The sequence below is a fragment of the Typopeltis vanoorti genome, chromosome 11 (genome assembly GCF_054136105.1).
Source record: "Typopeltis vanoorti isolate ZY-2024b chromosome 11, IOZ_Tvanoo_1.0, whole genome shotgun sequence".
Lineage (NCBI taxonomy): Eukaryota > Metazoa > Arthropoda > Arachnida > Uropygi > Thelyphonidae > Typopeltis > Typopeltis vanoorti.
Window position 1 is genome coordinate 56,441,465 of NC_143559.1, and position 27,918 is coordinate 56,469,382.

General features: G+C 36.1%; 1 protein-coding gene across 1 annotated transcript in view; it reads left to right on the forward strand.

Moving 5' to 3' along the window:
• The window catches only part of LOC150101600 (alkaline phosphatase, tissue-nonspecific isozyme-like), a 130,043-nt gene extending 104,948 nt beyond the window's left edge, over positions 1–25,095 (forward strand). The window contains exons 5-8 of the mRNA XM_090400853.1: positions 15,509–15,649; positions 16,184–16,375; positions 16,565–16,687; positions 23,020–25,095. Of these exons, the coding sequence (XP_090256979.1) occupies positions 15,509–15,649; positions 16,184–16,375; positions 16,565–16,687; positions 23,020–23,366 (803 nt within the window). The 3' untranslated portion in view covers positions 23,367–25,095. The remainder of the gene's footprint in view (positions 1–15,508; positions 15,650–16,183; positions 16,376–16,564; positions 16,688–23,019) is intronic.
• The last annotated feature ends 2,823 nt before the right edge of the window (positions 25,096–27,918 follow it).

A 27,918-nucleotide genomic window follows, 5' to 3' on the forward strand; every position in this document is an offset into this window, starting at 1 on the left:
ATATGATTATATCCTTGAAATGATTTTATTTTTGAAAAAAATCATAAAAAATAAATATTAAATATGACTATATCCTTGAAATGATTATATGTTCAAGTTTTTCTAACTGATTTGAATTTTGGTTTTCGGCTTTTAATTTCAGTCTGATAATTTAAATAATTTTGATTTTAAAACTGATTTTGATAGAAACGTTAATGCACATTTTCCAAACTTAAACTGAATGCATTTGATAAAACAGAAAACAATGTTTCTTATACATACCACTTACGCCTGTTTCAAATCTCAAAACATGTGATAAATACCACCGAATCAACAGCAACGAAATAACTATTGCTTTTAAACATATTTCCTTCCTCTTCTCACCTTAAATCTATTTAAGATGATAAAAATATTCTGGTACTCTTTCAGTTCCCGTATAGGTATTTCAAATCCATTACTTTGCATTGATGTCGCAGTTATTTACAACCACCGAAAACAAATTCAAACGCTGTAAATCATCTTTCTCTGCGCATTTTACCGAAATCCTCGAAAGACGTTAAAGATCTTCATTCACACACGCACACACAGGGTGCATTAAACTCTCGATACAGTAAACTGAAATAGCTGTATAAATCACGTGCTGTCAAGCCTCTAATTGTTTTACAACCCCTAAACGGCGGACGAAAAGTGCCGCAAGCGACATGAGCAGAAAGCACTGCTGAACACCACTGAATTTAAGCCTAAACAGCCAGTTCTGTCTGAAGACCGAACCAATAATCGCTCTGAACATTTTCTTTAGCATCCGAATTTTAGGAATTTCTTCCAAGGGCGTTAATTATTCTTGTAACGATATGCGAATCGATCGACCTTACCTGTGATGTAGCATTTGAAATGCTAGGAATGTCTTAAGCATGGGAACTTCGAGTTGAATTTTTTATCAGTTTTTTTTTCTCTCAAGTATTCGGTTTCAAATTGGATGATTTGAATTTTCAACATAAGATTTTATCTTGTGAATTTTTTTTTTTTTTTTTTTTTTTTTTAACAAGGAGTACTATTAATAAAACTTTATGGTTTATAATGTATCTGGTGATTTACAGTAAATATATATTATAACTGCAAAAACATCTAATTAATTCTTAATCTTTAATTTAATTTATTCTACATTTTAAATAAAAATGCACATAATAATTAATTTTATGTTAGGTAAGCTTAAAACTCTCAGAGGTTTCTTAACTTTTTTTTTCATATTCAAGACCATTATCTGTTCCGGAAATTATTGTCTTGAAAGCCAATAAGAAGCCTTAAAACATGAGGATTGATCCATGACAGAATATTTTGTATAACAATTACTAACTTTATCGAAGGGGTTTTATGTGGGGGTATTTCACAACATACCCTAACGTTACCTAATGAAAAAGATCACAAATTGATCGTTAATGAGTTGATGCAAGGAGCAATGTGTGTGTGTGTGTGTGTGTGTGTGTGTGTGTGTGTGTGTCCGCACGCACATAAAATTTTGATGAAAACGTGGTTTATGGCTACGATTCTAAGACAAAGGAAATGTCATCACCTTCAAAGATCAAGTTTTTCCAACTGAAGTTTTTAACCTCCATTGAAGGAAGCTAGAAAAGGTCAAGGTATACCGGTTTCTTTAGTCGTTGTAGGAAGTATGATGAATTGTTTTTTTTGTTTTCCTCTTGCAATGGGACCATGAATCTGCCGAACCATTTTTAATGTCTTGGAGACAGTTCGTTAGAAAAAGTCTCACAAAGCGCCTTCTACCTCTTCGTTTCTAACCACGACACCCACTACTTGTTCATACCCCCTACTCTGTTTAGGTAGCCATAGCTAAAGTCAAGTATCCTGTGATTTTTCTAAGTGCTTTACTCACCTTGATCTCCCCCCCCCCACACACACACACACTATGACTTGTTATCCCTTCCCGGGCTGAAAACATCCCCATAAGGAAATAATTTCAAGATCCGAGCAGAATTACGCAATCTATCTGCTACCTACAATAGAAGGATTCTAATGTGTCCTGGATATTTCTAATATAAGCCTTTGTTGTGTGTGTGTGTTTCGTTTCTTGCATTTATTAAAACATGATTTAATCTAATTATTTAGTCGACATTTTTAACAAAATGCGATTATTTTATTTTCTGCCTGCAGTAAAGTATAACGTGATTAAACTGAAGTCACCACCTAGCAATTGTATTTTGGGCTTCTTTCTATAAATAGATTTGTCGCAGTTATTTTTTGTGAAAGTACATATTAACAAATGCTTCCTTATACTTATCCAAAATATTTAGTTAATATATTCATTTGTTTCACGCCATCTTTTCTACGAAATATTAAATATTTCGTCATGTTCTTCAGATTACTTTGATCCTCTTGAAAACTGACCACGTTCCAAAGAACGATCTTGTTTTAATCGGATAGTAACGTCAGAGCTACCCTATTAACTAACAAAAAAAGGCGACATCCTTGTTAGTTTGAACTTTTCTATCTCAATAAATAACTGGAGTATGAGAAGCAGTTTACTAAATTTATGAACATCATCCTTTTTACCCGTATCTAAGTACGTCATAAAAAGAAGCAAAATCAGAGCTACGGAGAAATCAAGTTCCAGTATGAACATAAAGAAATACATCCAGAGAGAGAGAGAGAGAGAAGGAATTGGGTGGTTTAGATTTAACACCGAAGAAACTAAAGGCACGACAGAAGAAGAATGGTTTTCAATTGAGCGTGTTCTCCTGTCACGTACTTTACTTTGCAGCAGGAAAATATAACACGGAGTTTTTGGAAAGGGAAATCTACATACGAGTTTAAAAAGTTGAAAGAGAGAATTAATAGATATTAGAAAGGAATAAAAAGAGCGATGAAAATATAGATAATGAAAAAGATAGTGACAGAATGAAAGAGCAAAATAGTAAGGAAACAGAACAGATAATAAAAATATATGGAAAATAATAATAATAAAGGACAAATAATAGAGTAGTGGAGAGAAAATAAGAAAAGTGAAAACTACAGATAGACTGAAGAAAAATATACATGAACTGATGGAGTTGAATTACTTTGCGTAATTATTCCAGGAAATCAGATAAGGCAGATAAAGAAAAGTCTGTTTGGAACTTAGTCAACTCACACCAGCAAGCGTACGGCTTGATGATTTGGGGAATTTAGAGAGGATGTGGATCAATACTAAGGTGTTGCACGCACCAATGCGCGAGGTTCAATATTTTCGATACACTCAGCGTCCTAACTTTTCGATATCATTTAAGACTACACTTCTTGTAAGCAACCAAATATTTCTCTCTTTAACACTCTTGTGGCATTCGAAGACAACGGCTTTCCGAATCCAGATACTCGCTTCATGCGAGCGCTAAGCCAGAGACACTTGCACAGAATGCATTAAATATTAAAAGGCAATTCTCTTCTAGGAAATTCTAATCATCCTGCTCAGTTGGTGACAAGATTAACTAACTTTTTTTTTTGTTCATATTTATTTTCGTAAATCAACTTATTTATAATTCATAATACGCAACGGTTCACAATATGTTCTTTAACTTTCAATATTCTTATAACAAATCACAACCATTTTTACGCCTTTGTTATTGCGTAGTTTTATTGTAAATAAAATAAGCCTAAATATTATTAACTACAGGAAAAAAATAATTAGTTGCTTTTCATATTCCTCGTTACCTGTAGAAGAAAATATATATGGATAGGGTGTTATTGAGCTATAAGCTCTGGTCATGGCCGGGTAACGGCAATAGCCGAGCCTCGGTTACAACTTCATTAGCTACAGCAGTGGTTCCCAAAGTGTGCGCCGCGACGGCCTAGGGAGCCTCGATTACAAAATTTTCATAATTTTATTTCCATTTTCAATTCAATGTAATAGGACGCGACATCTAGCGGACCTGGTACAAACCAGTAACTCACTTAGTAATAACTGTTTGCAGAAACCTCTACAAATGGTTACTAGTTGGCGCTCTACAATAATGTTTTGTTTCTCGAACTTTCTCGGTACTTTGTGTTCGTATATAAATAGCTGTCGGTTTCGCGTGGTCTTAGTGTTGAATTAGTTTCCAGAGAATGTATCATCTGAATATTGTTGTGATTTAGTCAAGTGAAGTTTTTGAAGTATTTCATCTCGTATGTAATTTTAAAAATGGATCGGATTTTACTAAACAATAATAAGCGTCGTGAGAGAGAAAATAAAGAAGGCACACCGTCAAATAGTGGCAAGAGTGTGAAGAAACGCAAATATCGAAAATATGATGACAGTTATTTGGACTTTGGTTTTACGTCGACAGAAGTCAATGGTGAAGGGAGGTCGCAGTGTGTACTGTGTATGACAGTTTTGGCACCAGAGTGCATGCTAACAAGTAAGTTGAAACGCCATTTAGAAACCAATCATCCCAGCATGATGGTCAGTACATCTCGTGACTACTTTACCAGAAAGTTAAAAGAGTTAAATCAACAAAAATGTAGTTTTTATAAGCAGGCGTCAATGCTAAGCAATGCTTTGCTAGCATCTTACAAGGTAGCACATAGCGGAGGGCCTCAGTGATCAATTAATTGAAAAAATAAAAGGGAAGGAATTTGGGTTGCAGCTGGATGAGGCCACAGATAATAATAATGATGCTCACTTGATTTGCTATGTACGGTTTATAGATGGTAATAACATTGTACAAGACCTTCTCTTTTGTAAAAGTATCTCTGCTGGTGCTAAGGCTCAAGACGTGTTCGAGATCCTTGATACTTTTATATCCGAAAATAATTTGAAGTGGACTAAGTGCGTTGGTGTCTGTATTGATGGTGCTCGTTCTATTTCCGGCTGTTATGGAGGCTTGTAGGCACTTATTCGAAGCAAAGCCCCTGCTGCACTGTGGACTCATTGCGCGTTATTCACTGGGAAGCACTCGCTTCAAAATATCTGAGTTCTACATTGAACCAGGTCTTAGAATATGTAGTGAATGTAGTAAACTTCATAAAAACTCGGCCGTTGAAGGCAAGGTTTTTCAAAAAACTATGTGAGGATATGGGATCCGAGCACACGTCTTTGTTGGACTACAGCAATTCGGGATGACTCTCTCGTGGTAATGTTTTGTCTCGTACGTTTGAACTGTGACAGAAAATTTATATTTTTCTTAAAGAGGAAGACCACAAGTATACCGAAAATTTTGTGAATGAAGATTGTTTGGTAAAACTAACATACTTGTGTGATATTTTTGAAAAGATGAATGCTCTGAATCTCTCCCTGCAGAGATGCAACATGCACCTTTTAAAGTCGATTGAGAAAATTTAAGCTTTTATAAAAAAAACTAAAGATATGGAAAAGAAAGATAAATGAACACGGAGGCAAAGAATGTTTCCCCTTGTTGCAACAGTTTTTGACCTCCAATGGAGTTGATTTCTCTCGAGGAATGAAATCCATTTTTGAAGAATACTTATCACCTGGTTTGAGAAATATTTTCAAAATGATAATATCGATAAATTTGCATGGATTCAAGATCCATTTAATGCCAGTGCTCCATCTGAATTTACTTCTGCAGAAGAAGAGAATCTTATTCAGTTGTCTTGCGACAATACGTTGAAAACAAAATTTAGCAGCATGGAATTAACTGAATTTTGGATATCAGTAAAAGATGAATATCTCCTTCTGAGTGAAAAAAAAAAGCTCAGAGAATTTTAATTCCATTTCCGACTTCTTATTTGTGCGAAGCTGGATTTTCGGCGGTCGCTGTGATAAAAACTAAATATCACGCGAAAATCAATGTGGAAGGAAATGAGGGTGGCTGTGTCCAGTTTGATTCCAAGATTTGAGAAAATGTGCGGTGATCAACAGGCCCATCCATCCCACTAATGACAATTAGTTAAATTTGTTCAATTACTGTTTTTTTTTAATTAAAAAAAATATATATATACAGAGTGTCCTAAAATTCACGCAAGATTTAAATTTAGCGCCATTTGTGCGATAAAGTGTTGCCAACGAGAAAAAAAAAGACAGCGTGACAGCTGACAGTTCAAGGTTATTAAAAATGACCACACACAGCGAAGAGAGTTCGTTGAATGGATTATGGAACAACAACAAGTGGATGCTTATTTTTCGCACAAAATCATCTTCAGCGATGAGGCTCATTTTCATCTTGATGGCTTCGTTAATCGACAAAAGTTTCGCATTTGGGGTTCAGAAAATCCACGAGTGATTGTTGAGAAACAAATGCATCCACAACGTGTCACTGTTTGGTGCGGATTTTGGGCTGGAGGCATCATCGGTCCATTCTTCTTCGAAAATGCGGCTGGTAAGGCAATAACAGTTAATGGTGCTCGCTATCGCGACATGATAATCCAGTTTTTTTGTGCCTAAATTGCAAGATATGGATGTGGACGACATGTGGTTTCAACAAGACGGTGCCACATGCCATACAGCCCGAGAAACAATTTAATTACTGCATGAGTCATTTCCTGCTCATGTAATTTCCCGTTTTGGTGATCAGAATTGACCGCCCAGATCAGCGACATATATATACAGGATGTACAGGATGTCCCAAAATTCACGCAAGAAATTACAATTTTTAATTAAAAACCTGTGTTTTCTATCAAAATTACTTCTTGCGTGAATTTTGGGACACCCTGTATATATAGTCCTTATAAGGACTGGCTTAAAGGGGCGAAGCAAGAATGCTTTTCATCTTCCCCGTTATCTGTAGAGGACAGTGTAGGGATAAGGTGTTATTGAGCTATTAAAGCTCTGATCATGGCAGGAGGGTAACAGCAATAGCCGAGCCTCAGTTATAACTTCATTGGCTACAGCATTGCCATCCATTACCCCCCCCAAGGGTATTGGATTGAATGAATCAATCATCGCATCTCACGGTCGATTAATCATCTTCCCAATCAAACTATTATATATATATATATATTTTTTTTAGCAAAATGATATATGTTCATTTTATATTAGATAAAAACGGGTGTATCAAAAATTATGGAAAATGCATGAAAAAAAAAATGATAATTTGGAAGGTGTACACTTGAGTTGTTATGTTTACTGAAGCATCCCTAAAAGTGAAAATAGTTAATAGGTAAACACGCTGGTCTCCTAATTCAGATAAAAAATGATCGCAGCTTCTTCTTGAATTAAACCGACTTGCACATAATATAAACAATTTTTACACATAATTTTAGGTTTACTTTAAATCATTAATCTTGTATATAAAAAAGTCTGTTTCAGGTGTAATTCAAACTGAACAGTAGAACAGTTCATTCATCGACACTGATTATTTAAGAATAAAATTTTAATTCATATTAGTAAGACAAAGAGACTTACTTCTAAATTCTATTAATATTGTCAAAAAATTTTAAAGTTTGCTTAAATAATTTTTACATAAAACTTCCTTTAATATTGTATAATGTTTTCAAAACTGAAGGGAACCCCCCACAGGGAGGGAGAGGGGTGGTCAAGTGGAACTCTTAATGATATCTATAATATCTGCAATGAGAACTTTGATGGCATAATTTGCAGTGGACATTACTTGGACAAGTTTCGACACTAATAAAGTAAACATGGATTCCGCAAAATTAACAAGCCCATGTTTAGTGCCATTAATACACCGCTAAGACTTACTCTTTCATCTACTAAAAAGTCCTGGCTTGATGGGCGAAGCAAGAATGCTTTTCATATTCTCCGTTATCTGCAGAGGACAGTGTAGGGATAGGGTGTTATTGAGCTCTGATCATGGCAGGAGGGTAACAGCAATAGCCGAGCCTCAGTTAAAACTTCATTAGCTTCAGCATTGCCATCCGTTACCCTCTCTGGGTAACCATTTTATTCGCGTCGTACGACAAGCATAGGTTGCAGTGGGGATTAATAAGTAAAGCCACCCTCCAAAAAATTAGGACGATCCCTAGACCACTCCATAGTTGCCGAAAAACCGTCCAACTCAGCGTTGGTTCTACTCGGTGACGGACTCACCCCACTACTGAGCACAACCGCTCATATTCCAGGGAAAAGCATTCACCGACAAAGCCTCTCACCTGGCCGTGCAGGAGAGCACCATCCCCGGATACTCAAATTGCTCTCTCAAGGCAAAAACATTAAGAGAGCGAAACTCTGCGTCCATTTAGTCGCCTCTCACGACACACATGGATTTGCGGTGGAGATTATTAAGTAAAGCCACCCTCTAAAAATTAGGACGATCCCTAGACCACTCCATAGTTGCCGAAAGACCGTCCAACTCAGCGTTGGTTCTACTCAGTGACGGGCTCACCCCACCACTGAGCACACCCGCTCATATTCCATTCCAGGGAAAAAGCACCCACTAACAAAGTCCCTCAGCAGGCCGTGCCGGAGGACACCCTTCTCGGAGACTCAAAATATATGCACTCCCAGGCAAATCTCCCGAAATCTATGTCCCCCCCCCCCTCACCGGGAGCGAAATTCCGGAAGAAACCTGAGAGAGCAAAAACTCTCGAAACTCTGCGTCCATTTAGTCGCCTCTTACGACACACATGGATTCGCGGTGGAGCTATTCTTATCCCAGCCACCACACGGGGCAAATACTAAATACTAAAATGTGTTTTTTCTTGTGATTTTATTATTAAACGTATCTTATTAAAGAAAAAGTGTATTAGATGTCTTCAAAAGAAAAATCTTAAATTAAAATTTTATTTGTTTTATTATTCTATACATTATATATAGTTTTATTTATACATTATAAACTCGTGATTTTTTTTTTACTTTTTTTTAAAAAAATAATTATGACGCCTGTAACAACTTGTTGGGACACAAAATAACATTTAGTACATAATTTTAATACTATTATGAATCATCAATACTGAATCAGTCATTTGATCATTGTCCAAGAAGCACCACCTAGTGAGAAAAAGACGAAATTATAAAACTAATCATATTTCAGCGATTTTTTTTTTTTGCATAACAATATGGGAGTATGTTAAGTCAAACCTATTTCACAAATTCGACCACAGTATTAAAATAATCCCAGATATACTTTTCGAAGGAAAATTAAATGAAGGAGTTGTCTCTTCGATCTTTAACGCTCCCCAGCAGCTCTAGTTATTACATGTAGTGTGGGAAATGCGTGTCCTGGAGGTCCTCCTGTGCAAGTCGTTCATTTTCTGCGTAGTGTTCCATTGCTCTCGCTAAATACCACCTGTCAGCGTGGACGGTAGAAGATGGAACTTCTGTCCTAACTTTATTTCCAACCTCACTTTTGTTTTTTCTTCCAACCTTTCGCCGAAGCATTCCATAACTCCATTGCCAGATCTGATACACGGTGGATTGATGGTGGCAATTCTCTACCGGATATAAAATCGAAATATACTTCTGCAAATGGTCGTAAATCTTCTTCGCTGCGTCGTTTAGTAAATTCTGCATATTTTCCATTTTGAATTACATCTCTTTGAAGACAGCTCCTCATTCGTGTTCTCTCTTTTTCTACCGTTATTGTTATTTATTGCTTCGACTCGCTGGTCTTCACGACAGCTTCTTATGAAAGCGGACTGCATCCTAAATATATCGAGCTGATGAAGAGCGAATAAAGTTTTGATTTTGTACCAATCTCCATCGGATTTGTTGGATCTGCTACTGCTGGGCAGAGGTTTAAAGTGGCTACGGAATTCAAGGAAAATTTAATCTTGTGACCTTCAAAGGCAGCTCAATGATCGCATTAAAATTTTAATTGTGTTGCCAGAAGCAAATTATTTTTAAATATACTATTAACATTCAAATAATGACATCTTAAAAGGCTATCTAATCTACGTGATCAACAGGAAAGTGTATTGTGAGCAAAGGAGAATTACATTTTTAGCGATTAATATTTCAGCTTTCTTCCTCTATCTATCTATCTACTAGTGAAGGATATTTTATTCTTTTTTTATATTTGTTTGTCTATGTCGTCCTTCACTAGCTCCAATAGGACGCAGTTTCATTCTCCTCTCTATCTATCTATCTCTCACAAACAGACACAGAATATGCAATTTCTTCTTCATCTGCGCTAAGGCCTTGATCGACAGCTTCTACCTAAAACACACAAGAAATGACTAGCACCCATCCATCACCGAATCGACGCAAACCCTCATGTATAGCCTCCGTTGTAAACTACAAACCAGGCTTTCACTGGAACTTGATCACTAGAAAGAAACAAGAACTGTCGCGAAATTCCTAGAGGAGTGGAATCCAACTGGTACCCTCTTCCGGATTGACGACGACAATGCGCTTCATCTGAAAGATAATTCAGTGTGAAACTGAACTGAAAAGTTTGAATTCGTTTATTGGATTCTCTATTGTATACCCGAAAGGAAAATGTTTCTTTCTCTGTAATATATATATTCATATACCTATAATACGTAAATAGTCCTTTTGTTACCTATCGTCTAACGTATAACTTATCAAGTTAAATAAAAAAATATCTCAAGCAAATAGTGATAATTTTCCTTTCTTTTATTTATCGTTTTTCCAAATCTGAATTCTCTTTCTTGTTTTGCTTTCCATGCCACCTTTTGTGCTTCGTGTGTGTTATTTTAACGATGTTAAATCACAAAATAAATTCCCCAATCGTATTCACCTCTTGCCATAATCCCTTCCGGAGTAAACAAAGTATGAAACACATCGCATGCTTCAAATCCTATCCATATCATTAATTTTAACGACAATATTCGTTTGCGATCATCAAGCACTCTTTAACCAAACTGCGTCATCGGAAACACTCGATTTGGCACATTAGTTTAATTAAAAACCATAACGTACAATAAGGATAAAGCGATGAAGGCGTGTGAACGTTTTAAGTCGCCCTTGAAATGACCTTCTTTCCGAAGTGTTTTCGATATTAATAATACTCATTTTCTGTTAGGGGGGAAAAAAACCCAAGTATACTTTTTGACCGACAGTATACATATTTTCGCCATTTTTCCTGGCGGTTACCGTTCGCCTCATTATTTCCAAGGGATTGCATTAATCGTCTACTATATCACACTCCTATTACAATAAGCATGCGCCATTAGCCACTTCCACAATACAGAAGTGGCTCGTTTGAGTTTCTTTTTCGTTGTTCAATGCGTGTTTCTAATAAAGGCTCATATCTCAATGTTAATTAAATTTTCTCGACGTTGCATGCTTTCGCTGACGTAAATGATACTGTCTAGCGTGTGAAAGTTTTCACATTGTTACTCTTACTGTACTTTCTTGCATCCTTAATAATGAACTAATTGTGGCCGAATTAATCTCAGCGAAAATTTCATTAATATACTTCCACTAGTGTAACGAAGAATTAAATCCCCCTCCCTTCATTTTTCGTTCTATCTCTCTCTGTTACCTCCCTCTTTCATTTTCTCTTCTTTTATAATTCTCATTTTTTATTTCTTAGCTCCCCCCCCCCTTCTTTTGATTTTTATACAGAAACGTTAATAATACACAACACCATTTTATAAACCAAATAGTATTAAGTATTACTCGAAGTTCCTGTAATCCTTAGTCTACCCACGTGAGTACCATAGGTAAATTAAATTCTCTAGAAACCAGACATGGAATTTTCTTAACTTATTTCAAGTCTGTAAGCAGGGTAGTGGTGAAATTTATCTTCCACCTAAAGATATTCACAAATATCCACGCCAAGAAATGTATTCTTAATCTATTACCACTTGATTGGAGAATGGAAAATGCTATGTTGTCGGTCAACTCCTGCAAACTTTTGCAATAATTATTTAATATAAATAAACATATCCGGAAAGTTTACGGCAAAACGTTATTTCCGCCCGCATTTCACACATACGTTGTCTTGTAAGCAGCGCCGGCCCGAGGAAATTTTTGAGTGTGGGCAAGAGTTTTTTTCCCTCCGTTCAGTTTCATATTTATATTATTTATTAATATATCAAATTTTTATATTAAAATATTAAATTACTAAATAAAAATTTCCGATTAATTTTGTTTCTTAAATAAAAATATTCTATTTATAAGAGAATCAAATTTTTTCAATGAAATTGGATCTAAATGTTTCTGTCCCGGGGATTATATCAAAATAAAAATAATTATTTGGAGCTTCTATAATTAGAATGAAATATAATTATCTTTATAAATATGTGTATATAAATTTAATATTTTTTGAAATATATGATATATCCAATTTAATTATTATTATTATTTTTTAAATTATTTTCTGCCTCCAGTATAATTGTAAGATAAACCCTTTGTAAGTTTTCCTCCCTTTTACGTTTCCGCCTGCGGCATTCGCTTATTCCGCCCCTTCCTCGAAACGGGTCTGCTTGTATGGTTATCAAAATCTCAAAACACACACTCCATGATATTAATGGTATAACTAATTAGCGGTTAATTACAAAAGGAGCTAGCTGAACACAAAGTCAGGATCATGACAATACAGTATATCCTCCGGCCACTTTTAAACAACAATAAAATACATTAATCAACACACCACTTGTCTGATCGTATCCAGATATGTGAGTATCAATAATAGAATGTTGTCAATACCCATTCGCTTTAGTTTCACACCTATTTATCCTTTATCTATTTACAAATACAGCGATCTATTTTAGTCTTTCCACCACAAAACACTTGGATAATTGTTAATATGCGATTATGGTTAATACATCTATCCTGCATAACTTAGGTGTCATACGGGATAGTAATATCTAAAGGGGCTATTCATCGCAAATGAGAAATCTCAAATCCGACAAATTGTATCACATTTCCTCATTCATAACATCACACACACGTCACCGACGAGCTGTATACTAATATTTTCTAATAATGCAGTATATGTATTATAACGGAACTTCTGGAAATGATATAATTGCCCTTATTTCTCAGTCTAAAGAATCAATATCCAAGTGTTTGTATTGTATAATAAAAAACCCAAACACTGGATGGCATAGTCTCAACATAATAAACTGTTGTTCAATACGGTTTAATTCCGAAGTCTATTTCAAGTCATTAGCGGTAGTACGGACTAATTAATTATCTTAATTGGTGAAACTAATTAGTTGGTCAATTAATGCGTTCATAAGTTGAAGTTCACCACATCAATCAATCGGTTCCCAAAATTTAGCATTCATCACGTGTTAGTTTGCATATCACCTGCAATGCTTTAGTAAACGCCTCTCTCTCGTGTAGGAATTATAATCTGAAACATCGAGGCGTTTTCTAGAATCCAGTTAAATATATGTAGGTTTATTAATCTCATTGGATATTTACAGTCCAAAAGATTGCAACGAACTGTTATTCAATAAAACTAGACTCGATTATAAATTATACAAATAAAATTAGGAAATACAATTTTTCAATATAATTACATAAATATATAATATAACAATGCATTATTCTTAGTTTAGTTGGGCTATTCAGCTACGCTTTCCAACATTTACAAATGACCACACAATACAAGTCAACTACAAATTATCTTTGTGTATTGTTCGAATTTGAATTTTGTAGTACACTACGTCACCACTTGTGGCGCTAATTCTGCTTTATCCGTTTCCGCGATATAGAGAGATATAAATCGACTCGGGTATCTATTTAATTAGAGAACAAAGTCGTAAAATATTTTTCTTTCCATTCAGAATTTTCATTTTGAATTTTAAAATATTAATAAAAATATACTGAAACAAAACGATAAACATTAAATACAGACGGAAATAATGTTATAGATTAAAAAAATCAACAAATACATGGAAAAGTCTTCGACAAGCAATATTTTATTTAAATAAGAAAAAATAATAACAATCACATGAGAGAACAACAATGGATGGGGTTATCAAAGTCCTTTTTAGGACTTCCAGGGTAACGAATGGCAATGCTGTAGCCAATGAAGTTTTAACTGAAGCTCGGCTATTGCCGTTACCCAGCCATGATTAAAGCTCAATAACACCCCATCCACACAAATTTTCTTCATTCAGATGACGGGATAAAGAGTCAAAGACTCAGTCCATCTCCCAGTTCTTTTAAGAACAACAATGGCTACATTTCAACTAAAATTAAATCCAACTTTAATTGGCACAATTTTGTGGAATAAACAATTTAATTATAAGTTAGTAAGTAGTTTGTTATCATAGGAATTTTTTAACAGAAATTAATATTTAATTTAAAAACTCAAAATGTGAAAATCTCTTTAAATAGAATCGGGTTTGAAATCACTAAAAAACGTAGCAGAGGGTACAATCTACTTAGCAAATTTCGCCATTGAAAGGTAAGAAAGCTAAGCCTGTCCTGATAGCGAAAATGCACAGTAGGAAGACTCTCGTCTCACCACTTCCTCGTTTTCATCATGTGTATAGTTAACCGTCAAAGCAAATGATTGCAAAGCGAAATGAAAAGTCTCTTCTCAGGGGGAAAATTAATTCGTTATTTATCCCCAAAGAATTCACGAGAATCACCTTTCATGGTACGTCTTATTTGGTCACAAAATTTCCGCCCGCCAGTCAGACATTAATGCGAGGTTCAAACAATGGGATGAAAAGTCCCGCATGCCATCAAGCAGCCTGTCTAGAGCATCTCCAGTGAATTATAGTGGACAAAACATCCCCCAATAATTCATGGGGCCAGATGACAACATAAGCCTCCTCTGTGTTGCATCTCTCGTGGGTCTAATGAATTAATGTCTTTTCTTCACGACGTAACTTTCTGATATATGACGCGCACGTTGCTAGAATGCCTCCCACTGTACGGAGAAGAGCCGTGTATCAACGTCTGCTCGGAATTTCATTATCCCTTCCGTGGTGTTATTTTTAAAGGAAAATGAGGAAGTTCACTAACTGTGACTACTGAATTAGATGGCAGTAATTTCTCTGATAATTGGACTTAACGTAGCATCGCATCGTTCCGGTGCTTTTTGACGAACTTGTGAGCGACCAGATCGGAATCTGAATGGATAATTGATTAGTACGTTGGCAATATTTTCCCTTCTCTCTCTCTCTCTCTCTCTCTTTCTTTCTTTCGTTTCTTTTCCAGCTATTCTATATATTTTCCTCGTCTATTACAGGAAATGTCTTAATATGCTATTTATTAGTCCTCATCATACGTAAGCTGCTAATCTTAGGGGGATTGCATGATTACAAGTAATCGATACCGAAATAATGATGTTGTTTGTGTCATATCATCTTTATCTGACTAAGAGCAGGACATTACTGGGGGAAATGGCAATATCCTTGTCGTATAAGAGTAAATTGGAATGAACCAATTGCGTACAGCCCTCAAGGGACTTTGATACTACTGGGTACTTTTCCCCATACGCAGATTTCGTCACTTGACCTCTACGATCATTGGGATTCATTTCCCATCGTTCATTACCAAATACTATCAACGTATTCCTGAGTTCCCCAATGTATCTCTTCCTATTGATCAAAGTACAATTTAATTGTGTATTAAACCCATTTATTATTGTCATGACGTTAAAATAACTGTCACCGTCAATTATAGTTTTATCAATGTTCTAATAAAAACCCTATGATTTCAAAATATGTGATGATGCAGTCTTTTTTTTTTTCTTCTTTTATCCAGGACTCTTTAATCATGGACATCTCTCGTACGAAGCTGATCGCGATGGAGGCCCAGATGGTGAACCTTCACTTGCAGAAATGACCCGAAAAGCCATCGAGATTTTGAGAAAAAACCCAAGGGGATATTTTTTACTAGTTGAAGGTGAATATATATTTATATTTGATACCTCTTATATTGTTACGAAAAATTAAATGCAGTTTTAAAGTTAATTCAATGTATGTCACACAAATCTGTTTCTATTAACTAAGAATAATAAATAACAAAATTTATTAATAAGCTCATTAATACAAAACTTATTTGAAGAATTTTCAAGCGTAAATTAATTTTGCCTATAAACTGCTTTTTTAATGCTCAATCGGCAACTGAATATTTCGATGACCATTTTTACGTCACAGTGCGAACAAAAGTATAAAACAGTCTTTCAATTCAAAACTAAAACAACAGCAATGAGTATGACTATTGTTACGTCATAATGAAATCGAATATTTGAACTTTAATAAGAGAATATTATGTATTCATTGGAAAAGAATTTATCGAGTAATTTTTATCCGAACGTATTTAAAAACTGTAAAATTTATCGTTAGAGAACTATCCACTTTATTGACTCGAATTAATTTACCAATTCATGTTGAAATAAATTGTTCAGTTATCCTAAATGTAATTCTCCATTGATAGGTGGTCGCATTGACCATTCTCATCACTTCAACAACGCGCATCGAGCCTTGATCGATACTCTTGCACTAGAAGATTCTGTAATTACTGCCTTAGAGATCACTCGACCGGAAGATACCCTGATTGTTGTGACTTCAGATCACTCCCATGTGTTTGCTTTCGGTGGTTATCCCAAAAGAGGAAACCCTATATTTGGTAAGTGTTTGATTGCGCTGTTGGAGAGCAATACTCTCCTTGTTCAATCAGACCATTGTTGTATAGATTGTCTAATAGCCTTCATAAATTCCCTTGGCGACATCTGGCGAGGTAATTAATATATAGCAAATTTATATTTATGATTATATTTAATATGAATAAGATAACGATAATAATTATATTTTCCAGCTCTAGATGACAAAGTTTCCGATATGGATGGAATGCCATACACCACTCTACTGTATGCCAACGGTCCAGGCTATAACCGCAATTTTCCAAATGGAAGGCAGAATCTTACAGGTGTAAATATAGGTAAGGATGTGAAATAATTATGTCAATAGAATATGTACTGAGAGAGAGAAAATGTGAATTAATAGCAGTAGTTATCTTAAGAATATAACAGTTATTATATCCTAATTTACGCTTTTTATCTGTGGCGTAACAGACTGAGTGTAGCTTGCAAATACCCCAAAACTAATACGTTCGTTATTGGAAAAAATTCTAACAAAATAATGTAGTGGGTTTATTATTATTATTTGTTTAATGATTTTACCAAGGATATTATAATCAGTACGGATTAAACTTGAATACTTAATGAAATTCCGTCCGCAATGGCAAATTATTTAAATATTTCCAACGGTTATGGATAGATGGCGCGATGTTCGATTCCGAGAAAAAATAGTTCACTTGTCTTGAATAAAAAGGCAAATAATTTTCTGACTTTACGATACACGATGACATCGAACTCCTGTAGACTTAATGACTTAATGTAGTTGCGTTTCTTTTTCTTTGTCACTATTTGAAAGTTAGTCAGTCCTCTATAAGGTCTCTACCTACCTATTACTGTCACTTATCCTTTCGCAATTGCAATTTTTTTCCAGTAATATTCCAATGCAATTTTACCTTCGTTGAACTGTGTAATATCAAGTCATTTATGGCACAGCGATGGAGACTGCATATTTGAAGCATTTTTGTTACTCATAAAAATGAAGACTGACTCTACAAGAAGGTGTTTTAGGGTTTAAAAAAAAAGAATAAACAATTTCAAAAACAACAAACAATTCTTTTATACATGTTTCTTTGCAAATTATTCATACAACAGGGCGTTTTTTCACTGATATGAATTAGGTAGCAAGGGACCATCGTCACAAGAATTAAATGTAGAGGTTTTTGGCTTGTATGTCGAAGATAATGTTTTATTGCCATTTGTCAAATACATTTCAGTGTCTCCACTAACCCTTTTTGCCGCTGAAAATGATTCGATTTAAACCATAACTGAATGAGTTGATTTCTCTCAAATTTCATTAAAATCTGACGGATATCTGGACAAAAGGAATGGAATATTTGCTTACTCATGTTGCAAGCGCCCTTAAAACGAACGATTGCATTTGCAGTAGAAATGCGATCGTTTTTTTTTTTTTTTTTTTTTTTTTTCATCTGAAATGGAAAATTATGTCCCTGTCAAGGTCCAGACCTCGTTCACACGATTTAAGTTGGGAGCTTCAAGATGATTGAGAGACAATGATGTACATTCTTCAAGAAAAATTACCACGGAGTTTATCATTATTATAATTAACACAATAACTATTTGGATTATAAGACCATAGGTTTAATATATATATATATATATATATATATATATATATATATATATATATATATATATATATATATATGTAATATTCATCAAAGCTTGATTTGCTTCCTCAGTCTTAAGAAAAGGCTGGTTATATTCCACTAATTCGGGCCCTACCCGAGGGCCTATGAGTTGTGGAAATACTTTCTGAAAATGAAAGCTGTGCCGAACAAAGCGGCCTTTTGCAGCTGCCCAATCTTTGATCCATCTAACTCGAGTGCTTCTAGATGTTTTTTCAATGTTTTAGGGATGGCGCCTAAAGCACCTATTATTATGGGAACAACTTTTGTTTTCTTTTGCCAGATTCGTTCAACTTCGATTTGCAAATCGCGATATTTTGTAATTTTTTCATTTTCTTTGTCGTCAATCCGACTATCTCCTGGTACCGATATTTCGATAAACTTAACACCCTTGTTTTCACTTTATTCAACCACTGTGATATCGGGTGTATTACATTCCAACTTTTGTCAGTCTGGATTTTGAAATCCCAGAGTATTTTAGCTTTTTCATTCTCAACCACTTTCTGGTGAACTTTATGCTTCCAATAGTCTTTAGATACTTCAAACCCATACTTTTTACATAAATGCCAGTGGATTATCTTAGCTACGTTATCATGCCTTTTACGGTACTCAATTTGTGCGATTTTGCTGCATCCAATTATAATGTGGTCTACCGTTTCTTCATTAGGTTTCTTCATTATTAAGACCATAGGTTTAATATAAATATATTAAACCTATGGTCTTATAATCCAAATAGCTATTGTGTTAATTATAGTTAACAAAGACCAAATATAATTTTAACAGGTTTTTTTTTATCATTATTGTGTGAGCTTCCGTAGCTCAGTCGGAGATGTCTCGTGGTTAGAAAGAGCTGGATTCGAACCCGTCTAAGATGCGAAGAGCTTTTAATCAGGACCTTTCAGCTGAAAGTTAGTCTTATATAGTGGTCACGAAAATACCTCTACTCTTCAGTTTAAATTAATTGTTTCCTTTATTAGTCAGCATCCTTGGTCAGTATTAGTGAATGATATATTAATACTTCATCTGATAACAAAATGAAATATTGGCACACTAAATACAACTTTCATAGTGAAGACACCCTCAGGAGTCTTCAGGAAAAACGTACCCCACACCATAATTTCGCAGCCACTGCGTTGCAGTGTTATCAAATACGAGGCTCGTGGCTTCTGCTGTTCGTAATCCTACCTTTGTTCTCCAGCTTGCTCTAAATAAGCAGAATCTGGATTCCGTACTTCTTGAAATCTTTCTCCAGTTCTCTGATAATTCAGTGTTGATGTTTATTAGCCCACTTTTAACCCTAACTGCTGTTTCTGTTGAAGTCTGGTACTCGCAATGGTCGCCTTTTTATACTCCAATCGGGACAGCATCAAGTGCATGACATGTTAGGATACACTTTTATCGCGGATCCTTATTATACCGCGCAGTCATCCAACCAATTATTGTATGAGTATGGGACTTAACGGTCCTTTATCTGCATGTCACATCGATCCGCTGTGTTTCTCGCTACATGCTTCGGCATCAACTTCATAGTTCCTATTTATCGGTGTGATGAAGAGATGACGGTCTTACAAAGTGTTGCAAGTGGTGATGTTAACAGGGTATGGCTACTTTCATAAGGGTTTCTGAGACACACTGATTAGTCTGTGCGTCTTCCGCTATCATGCCCCTCCCCCTACCTCTCGTTTGAAACCACTCAGCTGGTGACCTTTGAGAAATATCACACACACAGATGAATGCAATTACCATCTCCCAGACACAATCCACCCGTGATTTAGAGCTGGTGTTTGTCAATATGTTACCGGGGAATTTCATTTAACACGGAGGATATTTCTGCTATTTTGGGTTTGTAAAAAAAAAAGTCTTGTTTTTGACCAAGTCATTGAATGTCCATATGCTATAGAATGATTCTAGTTAAGCTCCCGGACGCGATTAAAATTTGTTGCAATAATGTTGGGAAGAATTATTTATTTCCATAGAAACGATATACGTATGGAAACAAAGCGAATTCTTAAAATTTGTTCAGCGAACAAAAAAAAAAAAAGTAAAGAGTTGTATTATTTGTATGGCTTCCACTCACAAAATGTTATAATACAATAGTACTGCGGATAGGCAAAGTGTACTTTCTAAGTTAATTTATTACAATATTTTTAAATAATGTAAAAATCATTTTCTAGATATCTAGGACAAATGTTTTTTAGACAATTTATAACTATATTAAATAGGTAGTATTCCCACACCTTAAAATAAAATTCATATTAATTGTATATTAAAATTGACCGCGATTGTATTAATCTACGCCGCCTACAACTCCCCTGCTAAGACCCTGCTATTTTCTGACTTGGATGCTGTACTAGGCACAAATGAATCCATCATCGTCGCTGGGGACTTAAACTCCAAACATCCCTCCTGGAACAGCAGAACCACAAATAAAAATGGCCGTATCCTCTTCAGCTACACAGGATTAAACAACGCTGTCGTAACAGGACCCAGTGAACCAACCCACCACAGCCCAACTGGCACAGCCGACATCCTAGACATCGCCATTCTACACAACATCAAATACCAGCACAGCATTCAAGCACTGAACGAATTATCATCAGAACACAACCCAATCCTACTTCACTTAGGGAACAAAGATCAGTCACCCCCCCCCCAAACCTCCATCATCTGAGAGAAACTCAAGAAAGTGCTACCAGAACACATTGGTCCGGTTCCCCATATAAAAGCCAAGGAAGAAATAGACACGGCAATAAAGAACCTCACCAATCAAATCAATAAAGCCATAACAGCAGCCACAGTATCCACGATTACCCACAAACAAAATCGTCTCCCGGAAGAAATCATGGACTTAATAAGGGAAAAAAACAGACAAAGAAAAAGATATCACAGCACTCGTGCTCCCCAGGACAAAACAGCCCTCAACAGATTAAACAAATCTGTCCGAGAAGCTCTTCAGAACCACAGGAACCAACAATGGGACAACAAGCTCACATCCATCTCCACAGCAGATCATTCTATATGGAAATTCCTAAACAACCTCAGGATCAAGCGCAAATCCCTCCCCCCTCTGCAAGCAGAACAGCACCTTGCATACACAGATGCTGACAAAGCCGAAGCCATAGCAAGAAACCTAGAGAAACAATGCAGTCCTGCATATGAGAACCTAAACATCAGCCACGTATACAAGATCCATCGTAAAGTCAGGTTCACAGTAAATCGTCCCGATGTCAATCCAAGTCCTATAATGCCTACCTCACCTACCGAAATAATCGGCATCATCAACCATCTAAAGATCAAAAAAGCCCCAGGTCCGGATGGCATCACTAATCAAGTCATCAAGGCACTACCACGCAAAGCCATAGCACATCTGGCAAACATCATAAACTCCATCCTCAAATGGCAGCACTTCCCTCAGTCATGGAAAATAGCTGACATCATCCCAATTCACAAACCAGGCAAAACCCACACCTACCTGAAAATTACCGTCCCATCAGCCTGCTATCCAATTTAGGGAAAATAGCTGAGAAAATCATCCTCATCAGACTCCAAGATCATGTCAACCAATTAAATATCATTCCAGAAGAACAATTCGGCTTCCGTCAAAATCACAGCACCACCCATCAAATCCATAGACTGGTAGAATACATCACCACAGGATTTAATTGGAATCAGCACACTGGAGCTGTCTTCCTAGACATCTCTAAGGCCTTCGATAAGATCTGGCACCAAGGCCTCCCTACAAACTTATCATCGCTAACCTTCCACTAAACATGATACACCTGATCAAATTATATCTCTCTAACAGGAGGATGCAAGTCAAAATCAATGAAACAGTTTCAACCCAACGGAAAATCCTCGCTGGAGTTCCTCAAGGATCACTGCTAGCCCCGATCCTGTTCAACATCTATATGGCAGACATCCCTCAAAATCCTATCACATCCACCATCGCCCTTTATGCTGATGACACGGCTATTCTAGCCAGATCTCGCCAACCATATCTCGTCACCAAAAAACTACAAGACACCATCCTGAATCTAGAAAAATGGTTTAAAGACTGGCGACTACAATTAAACCCCAAGAAAAGTACAACGATACTCTTCACAAAAAGACGAGCATCCCCCAAAGGAGACATCACCCTGTTCAACTCTAAAATTCCCTGGAAAACTGAAGCAAAATACCTAGGAATACTTCTCGATAAGCGATTATGTTTCAACAGCCACATCAAGAGCATATGCACCAAAGCTTCAAAAGTTATCGCCCAGCTATACCCCTTGATCAACTGACACAGCAAACTAAGCTCAACAAATAAAATACTACTGTACAAGACAGTGATCCGTCCCACAGTCATATACGCCTCCCCAGCCTGGAGCCATACCTCCAAGACAAACATCCTCAAGCTACAAAGACTACAGAACAAATGCCTGCGAATGATTCTGGACGCCCCGTGGTTCATCAGGAACGCCCAGATCCACCGGTACATAAATATCCCCTACATGTCTCCACTACTACGCTCCCTAGCAGAAAACATTCTTTATGAAGACATCTATCCATCCAAACCAACTAATACAGCAAGTCGGAAACTATGACGGTAATGACTACTGGAAACACAAAAGACCGAAAGCCATCCTAACACCCAACGACGAATAACCACTTCTGCCCACTCAGGGCGAGCTAAAATAGCTCACAAATCTCTCCCATCACTGCTCCCGAAACAGACAACAGGGAATATGAAAAGCGTCAAGCTTCACCCTCTGCGCCATATATGTCCTGCGTCCTGCATTATCATTGTATTATTTTCAATAATATTTTTTTCATTGTATTATTTTCGATAATATTTTTAAGACGATTTGTATTTTCATGAAAACAATTTAGTAACTAACCATTTTTTAATAAAATAATTATTACTTAATCTTAATTTTTACATCTGTTTTCCAATTGATATCAGAATGAACAGATATTGATTCCACTCTGTATTTTGCTCCCTACAGAGGAGAAGAACTACGTTCAACAATCCGCAGTGCCAAGGCGATGGGACACCCACGGCGGAGAAGACGTCCCGGTTTACGCCCGCGGACCAATGGCCCATTTATTCCGAGGGGTGGTGGAGCAAACGTACATCCCTCACGCCATGGCTTACGCGGCTTGCATCGGACCGGAACGCGACGAGTGCGAAAGGCGAAGACAGACGTATCACTTGCACGTGGTGAGCTGCGATCCTGCGGACGCGAACGGCGGGAGGTTGCAAGTCACACGCCTGCCCGTCACCGCTTTCGTGTCGGGTTGGACTGGCATCGTTTTGACGGTCCTAATGTCAAAAGAAGGACTAGGCACGTGAGGGAGGGAGTGCCGCTTTCTGTCTCGAGGATTGAAGATGTGGACGGATTGTAAAGTGTACAGCGTTAGTTTCAGCAGTTAGGTCACTTGATCGACAGTGCTCTGACCTTCGGGAAACTGCGTGTGTTCTTCCAGTTACTGTTAACTCTTGTTGCAAAAAAAAAAAATAATAATAATAATTGTGCAGAAATGTTATCTATATAATGCAACTTTAGTTGTTGAGATGGACACAAGGTGGTGCTATGGATGGTCACTTCGAAGCAAGACTAACCTTAGTACCGGGTTGTGACGCTAGACTCGAAAGTTATACTAATCGCACGAAGTTTTATTATTACTATTATTATTTATTTATCATTCGATGAAGATAACTTCAAGCGCATCTAAACGCAGTCTGTATTCGCTTTATACTCTACGCTAATGTTCGGTTGTTGCAACATACAGCACTCCACACATCCTGTCAGTTAAAAGAGCTGCAATTTACTATATCATTTAGTATTTAAAAACAAATGTATTTAGTATATAATTCCTGAAATTTTGGAGTTTCAGTCGCGATGTTATTTTGTCAGTGGTTCTTGGTCTATGACGTATTGACAGTTGCTTTTATTGCATGGATCAAGGGCTAGTAATAGAATAATATCGCAATCGAAAATCATATAGCATATATATAATTACGCAGAAAGAGAGAGAGAGAGAGACTACACTTGATGGCTACTTAAAAGTATTTTTTAAAAATTTCATCTGGACTAAAGAAATTACCAATAGGAGACCCTAATAATTGGGACATTTTTACGATTTAAATTCGGTGTTTACAAATAGGCAACTTTTAGGGATAATCGACGCTGTTATTTATTAACAGCACTTTCCTATTCATTTCTGTTTGTAGTGATGTTTAACGTGATAAAGTACATCGCACAGATAGGTAGAAGTTTTATATAATATTCGCACAGATAGGTAGAATTTATTAATTAATTGAAATGCCTTATATATATGAACTACTGTATTTTATTGATGAGATAATTTGCTACAATTAAACTTATTAATTTCTATTTAATCGTTGGATGTGTAAAGATGTACAGAAACCCTTTAAATGATATGATGGGAGCAGCGACATAATATAAAATTTCTTTTTAAGTTAGTAGTTATTTCTAGTAAAATAATAAATTATAAATTGAACTCAAAGCGAAGCATTACTTTTGATCGAAGTTGCTCTAAAATGGCTCCACTGATGCCAATTTGGAGCAGCAACGGAGTCTAGGGTTGCCACAACCTGGTATACACTGGCCTTGCTACCACTGAACTATTAGAAACAATAATATAGTGCAATATCTTATAGACACAACACTGGTGATCCGCAAACTCTGTGATATGGCTCCTAGAATTGATGAACAGAATAGGGAGGGGGGGATATACCAATGCACGAGGAAGAGCGTGAGACCTATTGAGTTCTCAGTCAAGTGCCCAAAGGAGCGAATGAGTCAACGATTATTAACATATCTATTGTGTGACGTCATTGGAAGAACAATTGGAGTAAAAAAAAAAAAAAAAAAGAAGAAGATAGCCTGGTAATTTTTTTTTTCACGTGCAAGGACATTTGTCTGTGGTGTGTGTACAGTCATCTTCAAATACTCACTAAGCCACCTAAATCCCATCTTAAGTTATCTTGGGCAACTGTCACTACCATAGGAGCAACTGATATCATTATAAGAAACTACAAATGAGTAGTGTTCGTATTTCTCTAACAAACCTGTTAAAAAAAAATAATAAAATGAGTTCTTTCATACAACGTTGTCAGTTGATTGTTACATAACACATTGTGATTTTAATTTGTGAACGTCTCCATATTTGGAAAATATGGAGGCGTTTACAAAATATATTCTGACTAACTACTGTAACTTCACTTATAAACAAAAATGTATTTTTAAAAATAAAATAAATACTAGCTTATAGCGTTATCTCAGACAACAACAAAGAATTTAGTGGAGGGAAAAAGTAAAAAATTGCTTTGTCCTTTGATACAATGTTAACAATGGACTCCGTATATACAGGAAAAAAAAAATTTCCAAAAATCCAGAGACTTTTGTTAGCAGCTTAATCAGGACATAACTGATAAAGACGCCCTCTATTTCTCAACGAGTTTGTCGGTGGATTTACTACAGAGAAAACGAAGCATGTCGTTACGGTATCACCAAGATTTACAATCTATCTGCCGGTAACTGCGGTACTTTGTCTTTGAAACTAATCTGTCCCCTTCATGCGTGCTCTGAGGAAGTAAGATGCCTTTAATCATTCTATTAAGAAGAAGACTAAGGATACGATGAGATAGTGGCTTGGATTTAAACTTATAATACCGTATCATTTAGAAGAATAAACTCCACTGCACAACATCAACCGTCTTTTCATGGCTGCAGGAAATATATGGTTAGTAACAAGTCAAAATAAGAAAGAAAGAACGAAAAAGAAAGTGGTAGGAATGAAATACATGCAACTTTAATGTCGCACTGTTTCAGGGTTCAAAGATGAAAACGTATGTGATGTCCATAGTCCGTACTATGGCTGCCTTTTTTCATTCATTTCGTTTCCCTAATTAGCAAACATTGTTAGCGAAGTCTCTAATGATAATTTATGTGCATAAAAAAAGTGGAAATAGCTCGTGTCGGAAGATCATAACGCATGGGCCATTAGTTAGTACCTAATGAGGATTTCTAACGTCTGATAGTTGATAATGACAGTCCATAACTCTGGCAAAAGAGACCAACGAAGCATTTGTGTGTATCTTCCTGTTCAAAGTAATCCCTCTGGTGATAGTAGATGGCTATTAAAAAACATGCGCGATACTCATCAAGTCGGGATGAAGTGATGGATGCTTCTGTAGTATAGCAAACACCTGGAATGACCAATGAAAATGGTAAGTTCGGCTAGAATGTGTTCCTCTGGGCTTGATTTATGCGATGGAATCCTTCAGGTGGTGCGGAACCAATCTATACGGTGCTGAGTCAACAATTTTTGGTTCAGCACCTCACCTTATACTTTTTTTTCTCCTCTATTAGATGAAAGAGAGACTGGAGACGATACTACATATAGAAAGAAAACAATAGATATTGCTCTCTTTTGAATCGGATTGATTCAATAAAGATGACAATGAAACCTTTTTTTTTTCTTGTTCAACTGCACAAGAATAAAAAACAGCATGGAAAATAATTTAATCAGAACTCATTAATTAAACAAATTAACTTCGACAACACTGTGTGTTAGTAAAATTTCTTGATCCCCTTTAGCATATTTCAGTATTTAAACTTATTAACACACCCTTCTCTAAGTTTATTCCGTTTTGACTTTTCTATGGTGTAATCGAGTATTGGATGGTATTCTTTGTATGAAAAAACTTGGTTCAAATCCCGTTGAAAAAAAGACTACTATATAACCGAAGCCGATTTATATACTTTCAGATGGAAGTCATAGAATTCTTATCCTGGAATCTTCAGTTTTTTTTTTTTAGATTAAAAAGGAAATAAAAAAGAATTTCGAAGCATGCCTATTTTTTATTATTATTTTTTAATTTTTAGGTTTCTTTTTTTTAAAAGTCATAACTTCTATTAAAAGATGCTCAAAATGCATCGTTGTATGAGTTGTTCTCCATTCCTTAGCAGTGGCTCTGAATAAACGAAAAATCGCGATGGATGAGTCTTTTTTTTTCCGAGGAGGGGAAAGAACTTCGAGATTCATCTCACTACCCACAAGACATGCTTCACAGGTCTTCTGTCTCCTGTGAAACACTGGGTTCTTTTTATTTATAACAAATAGAAGAGTCATCGTAATCAGCTTTTGATGTTATTATAAGCATGTATGCTTATAATAACGACACACACACACAGACACAATTTCCACTTGTTTTTAAATTTCTTCATATCAAAGAAAAAAATCTACAAGAAACTTTATTCTTATATCCAAAATCATTACACTTTTTAGGTAATCAGGTGTAAAATTTTTAATAAAATCTATTTTCAATACACACCATTAATAATAATGTATGTTTTTGTATATAAAACGAAACAATTGTCACCTCCTGCCATGATCAGAGCTTTAATAGCTCAATAACACCTAATCCCTACACTGTCCTCTACAGATAACGGGGAAGATGAAAAGCATTCTTGCTTCGCCCCTTTAAGCCAGTCCTTATAAGGACTATAAGGACTGATTCAGCCAGAAAGTCCTTTTTAGGACTTCCAGGGTAACAAATGGTCAGGTCATCTCCCTTCTTTTCTTGGTTATACTGTTCTGGGTTTGCTCGGCAAACTCATTCCTCTGTAGAATTGTCTTCCACATAGTCTTTAGATTTATTTACACTTGTTAAATTTGCTTAGTCTCTCCTTTTTTTTTCCTTTTCAGGATTTTTCATTTTTTAAAGTGAAAAATCAACGACCGTTTTAGAAGAACCCCTGGGGGGGTCAACAGCTAAAATAGGTCAGCTGAGGCCTCATTAATCTACTCTACTACTATGCACTCTAACTTTATTTCCTCTACTACTATCTGCTGAATCTCAGCCTATCTTACTC